Here is a 13,122-nt window from a genome sequence, read left to right on the forward strand (position 1 = left end):
TATACCAGAAACGTTTGCCACAATGCACACTGGCTCAGCGATTACTATGACTGCATCACAGCACTGAGGTCCTGAGCTCAAATCCTTCCAAAGCACTGTCTGTATAAGTTTTCTGCTTCTTCTCTAGGTATATGTGAGATTCTTCCAATAACATGCTTGTTTGTTCATTGACATTTAAATTAGGCCTAGATTGTGGGTTAGGGCTGGTGGCATGCGATTTGTAAGCTCCGCTGGGACAGGAAGTGATAAGAATGGAGAGAATACAATAACTGTTTGCTAAAACAAGTAATACCATTTGTAAGCCCTCATGCACACTAGACGTTTTTACAGCTGCTGTTTTTGGCTTCAGTCAATAAACTCCCCAGCATGTTATCCTATGTGTCCATGCACACATGGACTGTTATAAGCAGTTTTTGGCAGAGTTTTCTATCTGGAAAAAACCCAGAACTAGTGGGTATTGATAGGCGTTTTTCAGGTGTAAAAACGCTCTTAACGCTGAAAAAAACCTGAAAACAGCTTAAAGACGCCTAAAGCGGCTATTCAGCATTTATCAGAGTATTTGAGCCATAAGCATTTATGGGAGTATAGTTTTGATAAAAGAGCTACAGCTAAAAAAAAACGCTGAAAAACTCACTCTACAGCTACATCTAACGTTACTGACTTTTTTTTATAACGTCCAGTGTGCATTAAGCCTAATACTTGTAAATATAACCACTAATAACCATGCAATGTGTTTTTTTGCTTCAGCTGATGCAAGTGAGAAGGATTTGTCTGACCTAATTTCAGAAATGGAAATGATGAAAATGATTGGAAAGCACAAAAATATCATCAATCTTCTTGGGGCCTGTACTCAGGATGGTAAGTCCCAGTGCAGTCATAACAGTGGAAATGTTTATTATGAGACTGTGTTAAATCCTTCTGTGTGGTGTTCTGTCCTCACCCCAACAACCATGTTTAAATACAATTTGTTTTGATTTTTACTTTGGGAAATAACCGCTTTAGCAGAGATTGTTGAGAACTGTCGAGAGAAAGATGTCCTGCAATCAACACACTACTGCCTGATCTCTGTCATTCAGTTCTTTGCAATAGACTCCATTTCCTTTTCTCCTCCTCCATGAAAGAATGTTAGTGTTTATGGTAGAACAGATTGGAAGGCAGTAGTAGTACAGGTGACTCTCCATAATATGTTGGGAATCACCACTGGTAAACACAAGTCTTCCTGCATTAATAAAGCTCATTAGTCTTGTGCCAGTATTTTTCAGTGCACCAGTGTCTCCAGGGAGCTGCAGTATAAAAGGCACAACGTAAAGGAGATTTAAGTTTGTATTTTGGGGTTTCTTTAATGCAAGCAGTGTAAGTGCCTACATTTAGCTTGGTGTCTGCCTCTTGCAGTTTGCTGCACAACAGAGCAGAGACTGGGAGTGGTAAAAGCCGCACAAGGAGCCAGTCAGTTGTGCTGCAGTGCTCAAGAGACAGGAAAGAGCAACATGACAAGACCTGTAAGTGTTAACTGCAGCAGAGGAAATAGAGGAATATTACTGCGACTGGAAATATTAAAACGGCAGTGATAAGGTGCCTTTTCCAAGCAAGAAAGATAATAGCCCAGAATTGGCAATCGGTGAGACCCCCGACACTTGAAGAATGGATTAAGGCAATGGAGGAACTACGACAGATTTTTAAAGTTGTGGAAGCCATGGTTAGATAAAATGGGCAGTTAACAGGTTGGTAGAGATGGTGGCTTAAAGGGTAGATGAATAGTAGGATGAGGGGGAGTAGAGAGGACTGGAGGGGGGGAGTGCAGAGAGCGAAAGGAGAGTAAAATAAAATAAACATAATACATTTATTTATAACACAAATAGAAATGGTGCACAGATATAATTGCTTACACTGTAACACAGAAAGGGCTGGGGGGGGGGGGGGGGTTGAAGGGTGGGATGGGGTATTAACGTTTATAGAATTAACAAGAGGTGATGTTTTTCTTGTTTTTTTTTTTTTTTAGTGGATTAAATATGAAGGGTGCTTAATAAGTTCACATAAAGTTATATCAGTTTGGTAATATGCTTGTCATGGTAAAAATCTATGATGCTATTGTAATGTGCCCCTGAACCTTGATACCTTTTGTATGTGGTGTATGTTCATTATAAAAAAGAAAAAAAAAGTGTTAACTGCAGTAGAGCACAGTGAAGTTTTCTGCTCTGCCAGACAGGGCTGTGTTGTGTGGCGGAGTTGTGTATATCTTGGCAGGGGGTGGACAGATAAACAAGTCATTTGGCACTGGCGGGTAACACTGCTCCTTTATATGTATTTTATCTGTGTTTAGCCATTAGCTTGGAGTTCAGCTCTAAGTATCGGCAAATGTTGACTTTTTTCTTTTCGTTGGTACATACAACTCATGAGCTTCGACTAACTTTTCTACTGGTATAAGCTGCTTTTGTGACCAGTACAATTTGAGTACATTTTGTGCATGAACTGAGTCCTATGTGATTATTCTAGGTCCTTTATATGTGATCGTTGAATATGCTGCTAAAGGGAATCTCCGGGAATATCTTCGAGCAAGGCGTCCACCTGGCATGGAATATTGCTACAACCCCATCTGTGCCCCCGATGAGCAGCTCACCTTTAAAGACCTGGTTTCCTGTGCCTATCAGGTGGCACGCGGCATGGAATACCTGGCTTCCAAAAAGGTAAACTTTTTATTGATCTATCCATTTAAGCTCTTATGTTTTTTCTTGTAATTGGGTCGACTCCTCATGTACTTTGCTTGAATTGGGGGAACTGAACAGAAAATAAATCATAAAGTTTTTTAGCAGCCTCACCAATCCCATCAGAAACGCTAATGCCTAGTGCACACAGGCCGAATGTCAGGAGACATCGGTCGGTTCAATAAAAACCATCTGACATTCAGCCTGTGTGTATGTCAGCCAGTCCGACAGAAGCCAGCCGTTTGGCCAGCTTTTGTTGGGCGAGCATGCTGGTAAACAAGCAACTGACCGACTCCCGATCAGTGCTCTCAGTCAATGGCCGAGAGCCCTGACCAGGATGTTCTGGTGGGGAGGCCGTCCCCATGTCAGAACACAATAGCTCAGCGGATGAGATCGATGTACTAACGTCTGATCTTTAGTACAAGGGATCTGACCAGAGCTGTCGGTTGTACCAGGCTTTACATACAAACAGGACATCTTATCTGAGATAATCAGTATTTAAAGTGTTTTCCCTCCTTTCAGTGCATCCACAGAGATCTGGCTGCTCGGAATGTTCTCGTAACCGAGGATAATATAATGAAAATTGCTGATTTTGGCCTTGCTCGTGATATCCACCATATTGACTATTACAAAAAGACAACAAATGTAAGTATTGCTTTTATTGGCGCTGATAAATATTTCTCTACTGACCCATGACCATGTTGTGATCTTTTCTACCTGGCCATCACTATGCTTTTTATGTTATTTCATGCCATATTATTGGGCCTTTTACAAAGCACCCAGGAAAGGGGACACCAATAAATTGCAAGTCTGGATTATGTTCCCAATGCTCTACAAAGCCAAGAGACTTTTTTTGTGTTATTGAGGCATCGGGGGTTTTTCTGAAATATTGCCTTCCAAAATGAAAAATATGTAATACCTTAAGGATTCCTAGGACTTGCTGACAAACACTATTTGAAGCTGATTATAGCATTGCTCTCATATCCTATGGAATTTCAGCTTCCTCTCATTTAGCCAGGCTTTGACAATGCTAATTTAGTTTTAGTGTATTTCACCGGTCTCAAAGAAGCTACCTCACTAATATTTCAGTAAAATTAAAGTTTGTCACTCCTAAGCCACATTCGTATAAATCATTTGAACAAAAGGGAAAATAAACCACTAGGTCGTACTTTGATGGCAGATTGGACCAACAACATTAGTTTAAAAAATATCATATTTTCTTTACACATAAATGTAGAAAAATACATATAAACATACACGATATATTAATGTTAAAACAGGCATATATAGTATCTCACAAAAGTGAGTACACCCCTCACATTTTTGTAAATATTTTATTATCTTTTCATGTGACAGCACTGAAGAAATTACACTTTGCTACAATGTAAAGTAGTGAGTGTACAGCTTGCATAAGTGTACATTTGCTGTCCCCTCAAAATAACTCAACACACAGCCATTAATGTCTAAACCGCTGGCAACAAAAGTGAATACACTCCTAAGTGAAAATGTCTAAATTGGGCCCAAAATGTCAATAATTTGTGTGGCCACCATTATTTTCCAGCACTCCCTTAACCCTCTTGGGCATGGAGTTCACCAGAGCTTCACAGGTTGCCCCTGGAGTCTTCTTTCACTCCTCCATGACGACATCACGGAGCTGGTGGATGTTAGAGACCTTGCGCTCCTCCACCTTCCGTTTGAGGATGCCCCACAGACGCTCAATAGGGTTTAGGTCTGGAGACATGCTTGGCCAGTCCATCACCTTTACCCTGAGCTTCTTTAGCAAGGCAGTGGTCATCTTGGAGGTGTGTTTGGGGTCATTATAATGTTGGAATACTACCCTGCAGCCCAGTCTCCGAAGGAAGGGGATCATACTTTGCTTCAGTATGTCACAGTACATGGTGGCATTCATGGTTCCCTCAATGAACTGTAGCTCCCAAGTGCCGACAGCACTCATGCAGCCCCAGACCATGACACTCCCACCACCATGCTTGACTGTAGGCAAGACACACTTGTCTTTGTACTCCTCACCTGGTTGCCGCCACACACACTTGTCACCATCTAAATCAAATAAGTTTTATCTTGGTCTCATCAGACCACAGGACATGGTTTCAGTAATCCATGTGCTTAGTCTGCTTGTCTTCAGCAAACTGTTTGTGGGCTTTGTTGTGCATCATCTTTAGAAGAGGCTTCCTTCTGGGATGACAGCCATGCAGACCAATTTGTTGCAGTGTGCATGCTCTGAGCACTGACAGGCTGACCCCCCCCCCCCCCCCCTTCAACCTCTGCAGCAATGTTGGCAGCACTCACACATCTATTTCCCAAAGAGAACCTCTGGATATGACGCTGAGCACATGCACACAACTTCTTTGGTCGACCTGTTCTGAGTAGAACCTGTCCTGTTAAACAGCTGCATGGTCTTGGCCACCATGCTGCAGTTCAGTTTCAGGGTCTTGGCAATCTTCTTATAGCCTAGGCCATCTTTATGTAGAGCATTTTTTTCTACCTTTTTTTATTTTTTTTTATTTTTTTTTATGTGTAAATAAAATTATATTTTTAAACTAATAGCGTTAGTCCGACCTAGTGGTTTGTTTTCCATCTCACTAATATTTGTCTAGAAACATGGAAGAATAGTGTGTTATTTTGACATATAAGTGATCAGTGCCTTGGGTATAACATTATGTTGACATCTGAATTCCTTGATAGGGCCGCTTGCCGGTAAAATGGATGGCTCCCGAAGCTCTATTTGACCGAATCTACACTCATCAAAGTGATGTGTAAGTATATTGTGTAGTATTTATCACTATAAGCAGAGCTTGAGCCTAATAGTTCTAATGCATCTTTCATTTGTGCTCAACAGTTTTGACAGTCAATTGCAGAATATGACACAGATAGAGATACAAGTATCACGCGTGTGTTTTTTTTAGAATTTTTTCAAATTGTACACCTTGGAATTCTTTGTTCGTTCTTAGATTTGGCTGTAAACTCGTTATTCTGTCAGATATCCACATTGCTACTACCATAAAATCAGACACATGGTTACCATACAGTCCTCATGCTGCTAAATATGACATCCTGGGTGTGAAAAAAGCCTATGTTGCTAGTCCTATATAGAGCATAATCATTCTTGAATTATAGATGGAAACATTTTAGACATGGGCATAGCCATTGAGCTGCATTACTGACCTGTCATAATCACAGTACTACATTTATTATTTTTCTTTTGTTAAATGGTTCTATGCTGCCCACAGCCATCATACAGAATGGAGGGTTTATTCTCTAAATGTAATTTTTCAGTGCAGGATTTTATCTTTCTGGTGGCTTTTGGAAAACGGCTAAGCTTCGTTTCAGGCAAAAAGTTAAATACATGGTTAAAATACATATTTGGGTACTGGTTTACCTGCCAAAGAATTTATAATTAAAATGGAACTAAAGGCTCTTTTTTTAATTGCCAGGAGGTAGACTTTTATTGCAGAAGAGACTCTGTCTCCTCTGCAAACAAAGCTCATTTTTTTCCTGCCAGCATGTTTCTTTTACTTGTACACTGAGCCATGAATCCACAGCTTAGTGTACATTCTTAGCATGCTGTGGGTGCTGGAACAAAGTAACTCTCATACAGGATTTAGGTCTTTTCAGACCAGTCAGTCAGGTTGCCTGAGGACTCTGGACCCAGAAAAAGCCTGGGAGAAGATTTCAACAGTGATAGAGTGATTAGGGTGAGCACGCACGTTTTATCACTGGAGGACGGCACTTTGGGAGGCATGTTTAGTAAAATTTACAAATATGCTATGTATCTGTATTTGTGCACATTATGGCAAAAGCTCCGCCAAACTGAAAAATGTATTTGTAGTTTAAGTACAGCCAGGTTTATGATCAGACACCACTGCTAGAGAGCACAAGCAGTAAATCGTATATCCTGCAGCTACAGTTTGGTCAAGAACACACCCCCAGCTAATTGGACAGTGAAGATTTGTGGTAAAGGGTTGGGTTATATGGTAACTTCCTCAGCTTAAGTTTTACGTTTAGGAAGTCATAAGCGGATTATGTCATTATAAATATTTTATTGATTTTATACATTACTGCACATATAAATATTGTAAAGCGCTGCGTAAACTGTTGGCGCTATATAAATCCTGAATAATAATAATAAAATAATAATAATAATAATATAAATCTTTTTAAAAGTACTGTTTTTTTTCTTATCTGTTTGGAGTTGTAGTACAGGTTTGAAATGAAACTGCAAACCTTTGGTTCAGTTCCGCTTATATGTGAGCCTTCCCCTACCTACCGTCTTGTTCTCACATGTCCCAAATGCAGTCAGATATCGCCTACTGGTTTGTTTGGCTGCTAATATTACATCTAAAGAGTTGTCCCTTCAAAAAATAATTTTTTGAGTTATGGTTTCTTATGTCATTTGCGCATTTCCGTGCTGGTATGCCTCACACACCTGCTGTTGCCATGTGGAGGAGGTCCTGTCCTCAGTATTGGAGTTTCATTTTTTTTTTTTTTTAAATTATATTATAGTGCATGTAGTTGTTGGGTCTTCTGCAGTAATGACATGGTTTATTTCAGGTGGTCATTTGGGGTACTACTATGGGAAATTTTTACACTTGGAGGCTCGCCATATCCTGGGGTCCCTATGGAAGAACTATTTAAGCTACTAAAAGAAGGACATCGGATGGACAAGCCCTCAAATTGTACCAATGAACTGTGAGTACTGAATATTTTCTGCATGTTTTGCTGTCGGATTCATACAGTTGTTCTGTTACTAATGCTTTGAATTTGGGAAGAATTCAGAAGTAGACAATCGGCGAGAGTGGGTTCTGTTGACTAATTCTACAGCGTCACTGGAAATCATGTTTAAATAGACACATGAGAGAAATATATGCTTTTTCTTACATTTGCTTTTGGAAATACTAGTTGCTTAATTGTTTTAACATTCCACTAGCTTTAATTATTTAATTTACTGAGCAGGAACAAGTATAGAGATTAGAAGTTCAAGTGTTACTGGGAAATACGTAACTGGCTGCATACATGTTAATTTACATTTTGTAAAAGCAAAACATATGTTTGCCAATATGCCCCAATGTATAAAAGAAATCACTTTTGTGAATCTGCAGAGTATATTACCTGTAGATCCTGACAGTTACAGCACTTTCTGTTTCATGTGGACAACAGTGAGCTGCTGCCTTAAAATTAGCAGCAATCTTGACAGCCTGTTGTGCAGTCTCTTTGAGTTGGCCATTCTGCCTATCATAACTGCAAGAGGCATGTATGGTCCTGATAGGCAGCCCAACCACCAACTGAAAGTTTACAGTCTGACAAGACTACTGCTAATTGCAAGGCAGTGACGTTATTAGTCTGAAATAGGAAGTGCTATTAATAGCATGATCTGATCTTTGCAGCGGTTGGGCAGCCTATTGGGTGGCAGCTCCACTTCTAATAAACAATACCTTTTATCTGTATAATGCATCTCTTTTCAAGGTACAGAACATTCTTTAAGGCTTCCTGCAGGACTTTTTGTGGTGTGTTTTGGTGTTCATACAGAAGAAGCAACATAAAATTACTGTAGGCACCAGCGGCACTGCACTTAGTTTGAGCAAGAAAAAAGTCCAGTTTTTTGTAATTGCTGCACCTTAACAGACCATTTAAAATAAAGAGGCTACCCTAGCCCCACCTCATATTAAAATGTGTAGCAAGGTCCCAGGCCTCCTTTGGTCTAATGAGAACCTCCAGGGCCAGAGATAGCCAACATCCTTCTGTATATGGTGGGTTGTGAGGCATAGTGGGTGCCAAAGCAGTTGGATTCATTGGGCACCAGACACTTCTTGAATGCAAAAGACATTTTTTCACTTTGAACTTTGGGAGAGATGGTTAGGGCCAGGACACCCTTTGGTAGTTGCAAGATTAATTGGTAGACTCCGAGACTTCAACAGGATGGCAGCCATGCAGGGAAAGGCATCCAGCAAGACTTCACTTCTGCATGTGTTGGAATGCTGTCTCCTATGGCAACAATCTTTAACAGTTCCTAGCACAAAGTGTAACAGTTCCTTCACTCCCACCACAATCACTTCTTGTAGTTCTTCAGCCCACTGAGCTCCCAGTCTCTCACTAGACTAGATGATCCACTGCCACTGAATCCCTTGAGCTCTTCCAATCTTCACAGTTGTATCTTCCTCAAGTGTCACCCCGCCTCTCTGCTGGGCCCCTAGCTTAGCACTCAAGATACTTCTCAAGCTTCACCCCACTGGCCTGCTCGGTTCCTGGCTTGACACACAAAGCTGCTCTGCAAGCGTCACCTCCACTGGCTGGGTCCCTGGCTTGATACCCGCTGAAGTTTCCCGATTCTTCACCGTTCCCGGTTGGTGAGAATACTGCTCTGGTACTTGCTTTAGCTACTCACTGTGGTCCCTGGTAATAAGGTGGTTGGTCCCTTAGTGGTGACAGCTTCCCCTCTACCTCCGACCACAACAGGCTCTCCGACCGGCAGAACCGTCAATTCTGGTTGGACTGCAAGCTGCAATCCCAACCCTGCACTGCTCTCTTGCTTCTGGATAGGCCCTCAGACAGCCTAGCAGCCAGATGTGCCTGGGATAAGCCCAAACTCTGTCCTAGCAGCCCGGCCATTACAACACATGTCCACCCAGACAGCCATCCGTGTGGCACAGAACAGCGATCACCTAACTCCACCCAAATATATAGGCTCTCCCAGCAGTCCAAGGGATCCAAGAAAACCCCTGTCCATTGGCTGAGATACCCCATATACCCATAATCTGACCTTTCATTTCCCTTCTCGTATCTAATGCTACCAGGTACCTGGCCACCTAGCGGCAGAAGAGAAAAGTGCAACAATGCCAGACTTAGGGAGAAATCAATTGATCCTTAACAATTAGCCAAGGTAGCTACTCCTGGTAGGTTAATTTTAGGAGCAACCCTGCCTAAACTCAAGAATGCCACACATGCTTTCTTTAAAGCACTGCAACAGAGCTTGCAGTCTGAAGGGGCCCTTAGAGCGCTTTACAATATAAAAGAGAAACAATACAGTTATAGTACAATGAAATGCAAGAGGGTTAAGAAGGCCCTGCTCAGAAGAGCTTACAATCTATTAGAGTGGGGCAGGTGGTACAAAAGGTTGTAACTGTGGGGAATGAGCTAATGGAAGTGGTAAAAGATTAGTTGGAGACGTGATAGGCTTCCCTGAAGAGATGAGTTTTCAGGGATTGCTTGAAGGTAGCAAGCGTAGGGGCTAGCCAGACAGGTTGAGGTAGCGAGTTCCAGAGGATGGGAGAGGCTCTGGAGAAATCCTGGAGACGAGCATGGGAGGAGGAGACGAGGGAGCTTGAGAGTAGGAGAAGAGTGGAGAGCACGGTTTGGGTGATATTTGGAGACGAGATTGGTGATGTAGCTCGGGGCAGAGCTGTGAATGGCCTTGTATGTTGTGGTTAGTATTTTGAATTTGATTGGCTGGGCGATTGGGAGCCAGTGTAGGGATTGGAGGAGAGGGTTGGCAGACACTGAGCGGTTGGTAAGGTGGAAAAGTCTGGCAGCAGCATTCATGATAGACTGAAGAGGGGGTAGCCTATGGAGAGGCAGGCCATTGAGAAGGGAGTTGCAATAGTCAAGGCTAGAGATAACAAGAGAGTGAATGAGGAGCTTGGTTTCATTTGTTAAAAAGGGGTGAATTTTAGAGATGTTACGGAGGTGAATTCTTCAAACTTTCAACGACGATTGGATTTGAGGCTGAAAGGACAAGTCCGAGTCTAGGATTACACCTAGTACCCTGGCTTGAGGGAAGGGACTGATGGTTGCATTGTGGATTTTGATGGAGAGGGAATGGTGGGGGGGGCACGGATGGGGGGAATATTAATAGCTCGGTTTTAGAGAGATTTAGTTTAAGGAAGTGGTGTGATATCCATGCTGATATGTCTGTTAGTAAGTTAGCAAATCCTTAATCGTCTTGATTTTTTGACTTTGTGCCTTTTATGCTGTAATGTTTCTCCAGGTACATGATGATGAGAGACTGCTGGCATGCCGTGCCATGCCAGAGGCCCACCTTTGTACAGCTGGTGGAAGATCTGGACCGTATATTGGCTCTCAGTTCTAACCAGGTAGATGTCATTTTGCAAGGAGTTGCAATGTTCATACACAATAATGTGTAATCAAACTGTATAAAAAATAACTCTGTGCCTTCTCTTTACCATAGGAGTATCTTGATCTGGCCATGCCAGTGAGTCAGTATTCTCCATGTTTCCCAGACACAAGAAGCTCCACGTGTTCTTCGGGGGAAGATTCTGTTTTTTCTCATGATCCCTTACCAGACGAACCTTGTCTTCCCAAATACCCCAATGGAGGACTTAAAAAACGCTGACCGTCTAATCAGAGGTCCCCGCTTTCCTCAGACTTTGTATAACTTTCATGCATTCCCCAAAAATTAACATTCATTCTACTTCTTGGTTCCCAAGAACCATGGTACTATTCCAGATCATGTCTTCAGTCTTACCTCATACTTTGAAGGACCTCTGGGATTCTGACATTTGAAGTGGAAAAAAGACCAAGTATTGCATACCCTACGATCTGTGTCCACACAAAAATGCCCTGGTGACAATGTAGGTACAATGATGTCAACTTACAAGGAAATCTCATCCATCACACTAATCAAAGGAATGCCAGCTGTCCTTAAGTGAACTGTTTGGATCTTTTGAGGTCATTTAAATGCCACCTCAGGATAGTGCCTCTCAGCTTATCCTTTTCAGATACTTTGGCTACAGTGCATATTGATGTTGCACTTGGCTATTTTGTGCATTCATTTGGAGCATGCCTTAACCATCAAAAACATTTGGAGATCAACATAATGTAGCCCATAGTTGACATACTCCTAAACTCGTTTGGATAATCTCTTCCTTTCAAGGTACACCACGAATGTCTTCTGTCCACAATTAGTTGAACTGGCTGATACATGCAGAAAAACTAATAAGGATATCATTATGCTTCATATTTGAATGTCTAAGTCTTAATAAATTGAAGGAATGTTTTAAAGCACCTATCACAAGCGGACTGTGCCTAAATCTTGCACATCGATTTTTAACCTCTGCTGGCCAGCTAACGGTACAAAAATAGACCAGCTCCCTTGCTGCTGGTTTTCTTGGTTGTCTGATCTAGGCCTATGTCTCAGCTCTTGCCCAAAATTCTGCTTGTCCTAAAGTTCTGTTATTAAATATAGGTCAGACAAGGAGCCGAAGGGATTGTATTGGAGATATTGGTCTAATTCACATTATTCTGAAAAATGGGAAATATTATTTCCTTTTAACAGGTTTCAAGCTAATTGTAATATAAATATGGGTAGCAGAACCCGGTAATGCTTTCCTTGTGTATATAGCTAGAAAATGTATAAATATGAATTATATATTTACATGTCTTTTTAAGAAAAAAAAAGTTATGAAATATATACCAGTTTGGTAGTAAAGTGGCTGGTAGATGTCAGTTGCTATAAACAAAAAAAAAAAATCATATATTTTGCTACATTTTCAGTTTGTATTTTTTTTTAAATTATGTTCTAAGATTTTCTTATTTCCAGTACAAGTCCCTTAATAAAGAGAATCGGCTTCAGTTAACATTTTTATATATGGTTTTCCTTTTTATTGCAGGTACACTTCCTGTGGTTTCAGATATATTACTTTTGTTTTTTAATTATTTTAATTCGATGTATATTTTGTTCATGTGTGGGTTATTTCCCCTTTTTATTGCTTGGGGTTGCAAAAATTACACAGTCCCTGCAAATATGTGATCCATTGCTCCTTCTGGTAAAGAAATACAGAGACTTGGATCATATGGACTTTTTTTTTTCCATGGGGCTCTAGGAGAGGCTAACTCCCCAGAAGAACAAAGACTGGTTACTTCCCTTCTAGGCTGATTGTAGGGCTCATTTACATGTGTGGTTTTGGGACAGCAAAAATATTTGGCTTTATAAGTACATATGCGTTGAGTATAAGGGCCCTTTCACACTGGGGCGGGGGCGGCGGTAAAGCGCCACTATTGTAAGCGGCGCTTTACCGTCTGTATTCGGCCGCTAGCGGGGCGGTTTTACCCCCCGCTAACGGCCGAGAAGGGGCTAAAAACCCCCACAAAGCGCCTCTGCAGAGGCGCTTTGCCGGCGGTATAGCCGTGCTGTCCCATTGATTTCAATGGGCAGGAGCATTGAAGGAGCGGTATACACTCCACTCCTTCACCGCTCCAAAGATGCTGCTAGCAGGACTTTTTTTACCATCCTGCTAGTGCACCGCTCCAGTGTGAAAGCCCTCGGCAGACAAAGAGACAAAGCAGCAGCACTTTTGGGTCAGTTTGCAGGTGCTATTAGCGCAATGGCACCTGCAAACCGCCCCAGTGTGAAAGGGCCCTAAAAGGGGCCGCTGTCACTGACCTAAAC

At 41.7% G+C, this 13,122-nt stretch overlaps 1 protein-coding gene across 5 annotated transcripts in view; it reads left to right on the forward strand.

Annotated features, from left to right (window-relative positions):
• Positions 1–12,310, forward strand: part of FGFR1 (fibroblast growth factor receptor 1) — a 131,846-nt gene extending 119,536 nt beyond the window's left edge. For all 5 annotated transcript variants that reach the window (XM_073622333.1, XM_073622331.1, XM_073622335.1 and 2 more), the window contains 7 exons: positions 748–858; positions 2,494–2,684; positions 3,225–3,347; positions 5,406–5,476; positions 7,272–7,409; positions 10,702–10,807; positions 10,903–12,310. In XM_073622333.1, the coding sequence (XP_073478434.1) occupies positions 748–858; positions 2,494–2,684; positions 3,225–3,347; positions 5,406–5,476; positions 7,272–7,409; positions 10,702–10,807; positions 10,903–11,067 (905 nt within the window). In that variant the 3' untranslated portion in view covers positions 11,068–12,310. The remainder of the gene's footprint in view (positions 1–747; positions 859–2,493; positions 2,685–3,224; positions 3,348–5,405; positions 5,477–7,271; positions 7,410–10,701; positions 10,808–10,902) is intronic.
• Positions 12,311–13,122: the final 812 nt, after the last annotated feature.

The sequence above is a fragment of the Aquarana catesbeiana genome, linkage group LG03 (assembly GCF_042186555.1).
Source record: "Aquarana catesbeiana isolate 2022-GZ linkage group LG03, ASM4218655v1, whole genome shotgun sequence".
NCBI lineage: Eukaryota > Metazoa > Chordata > Amphibia > Anura > Ranidae > Aquarana > Aquarana catesbeiana.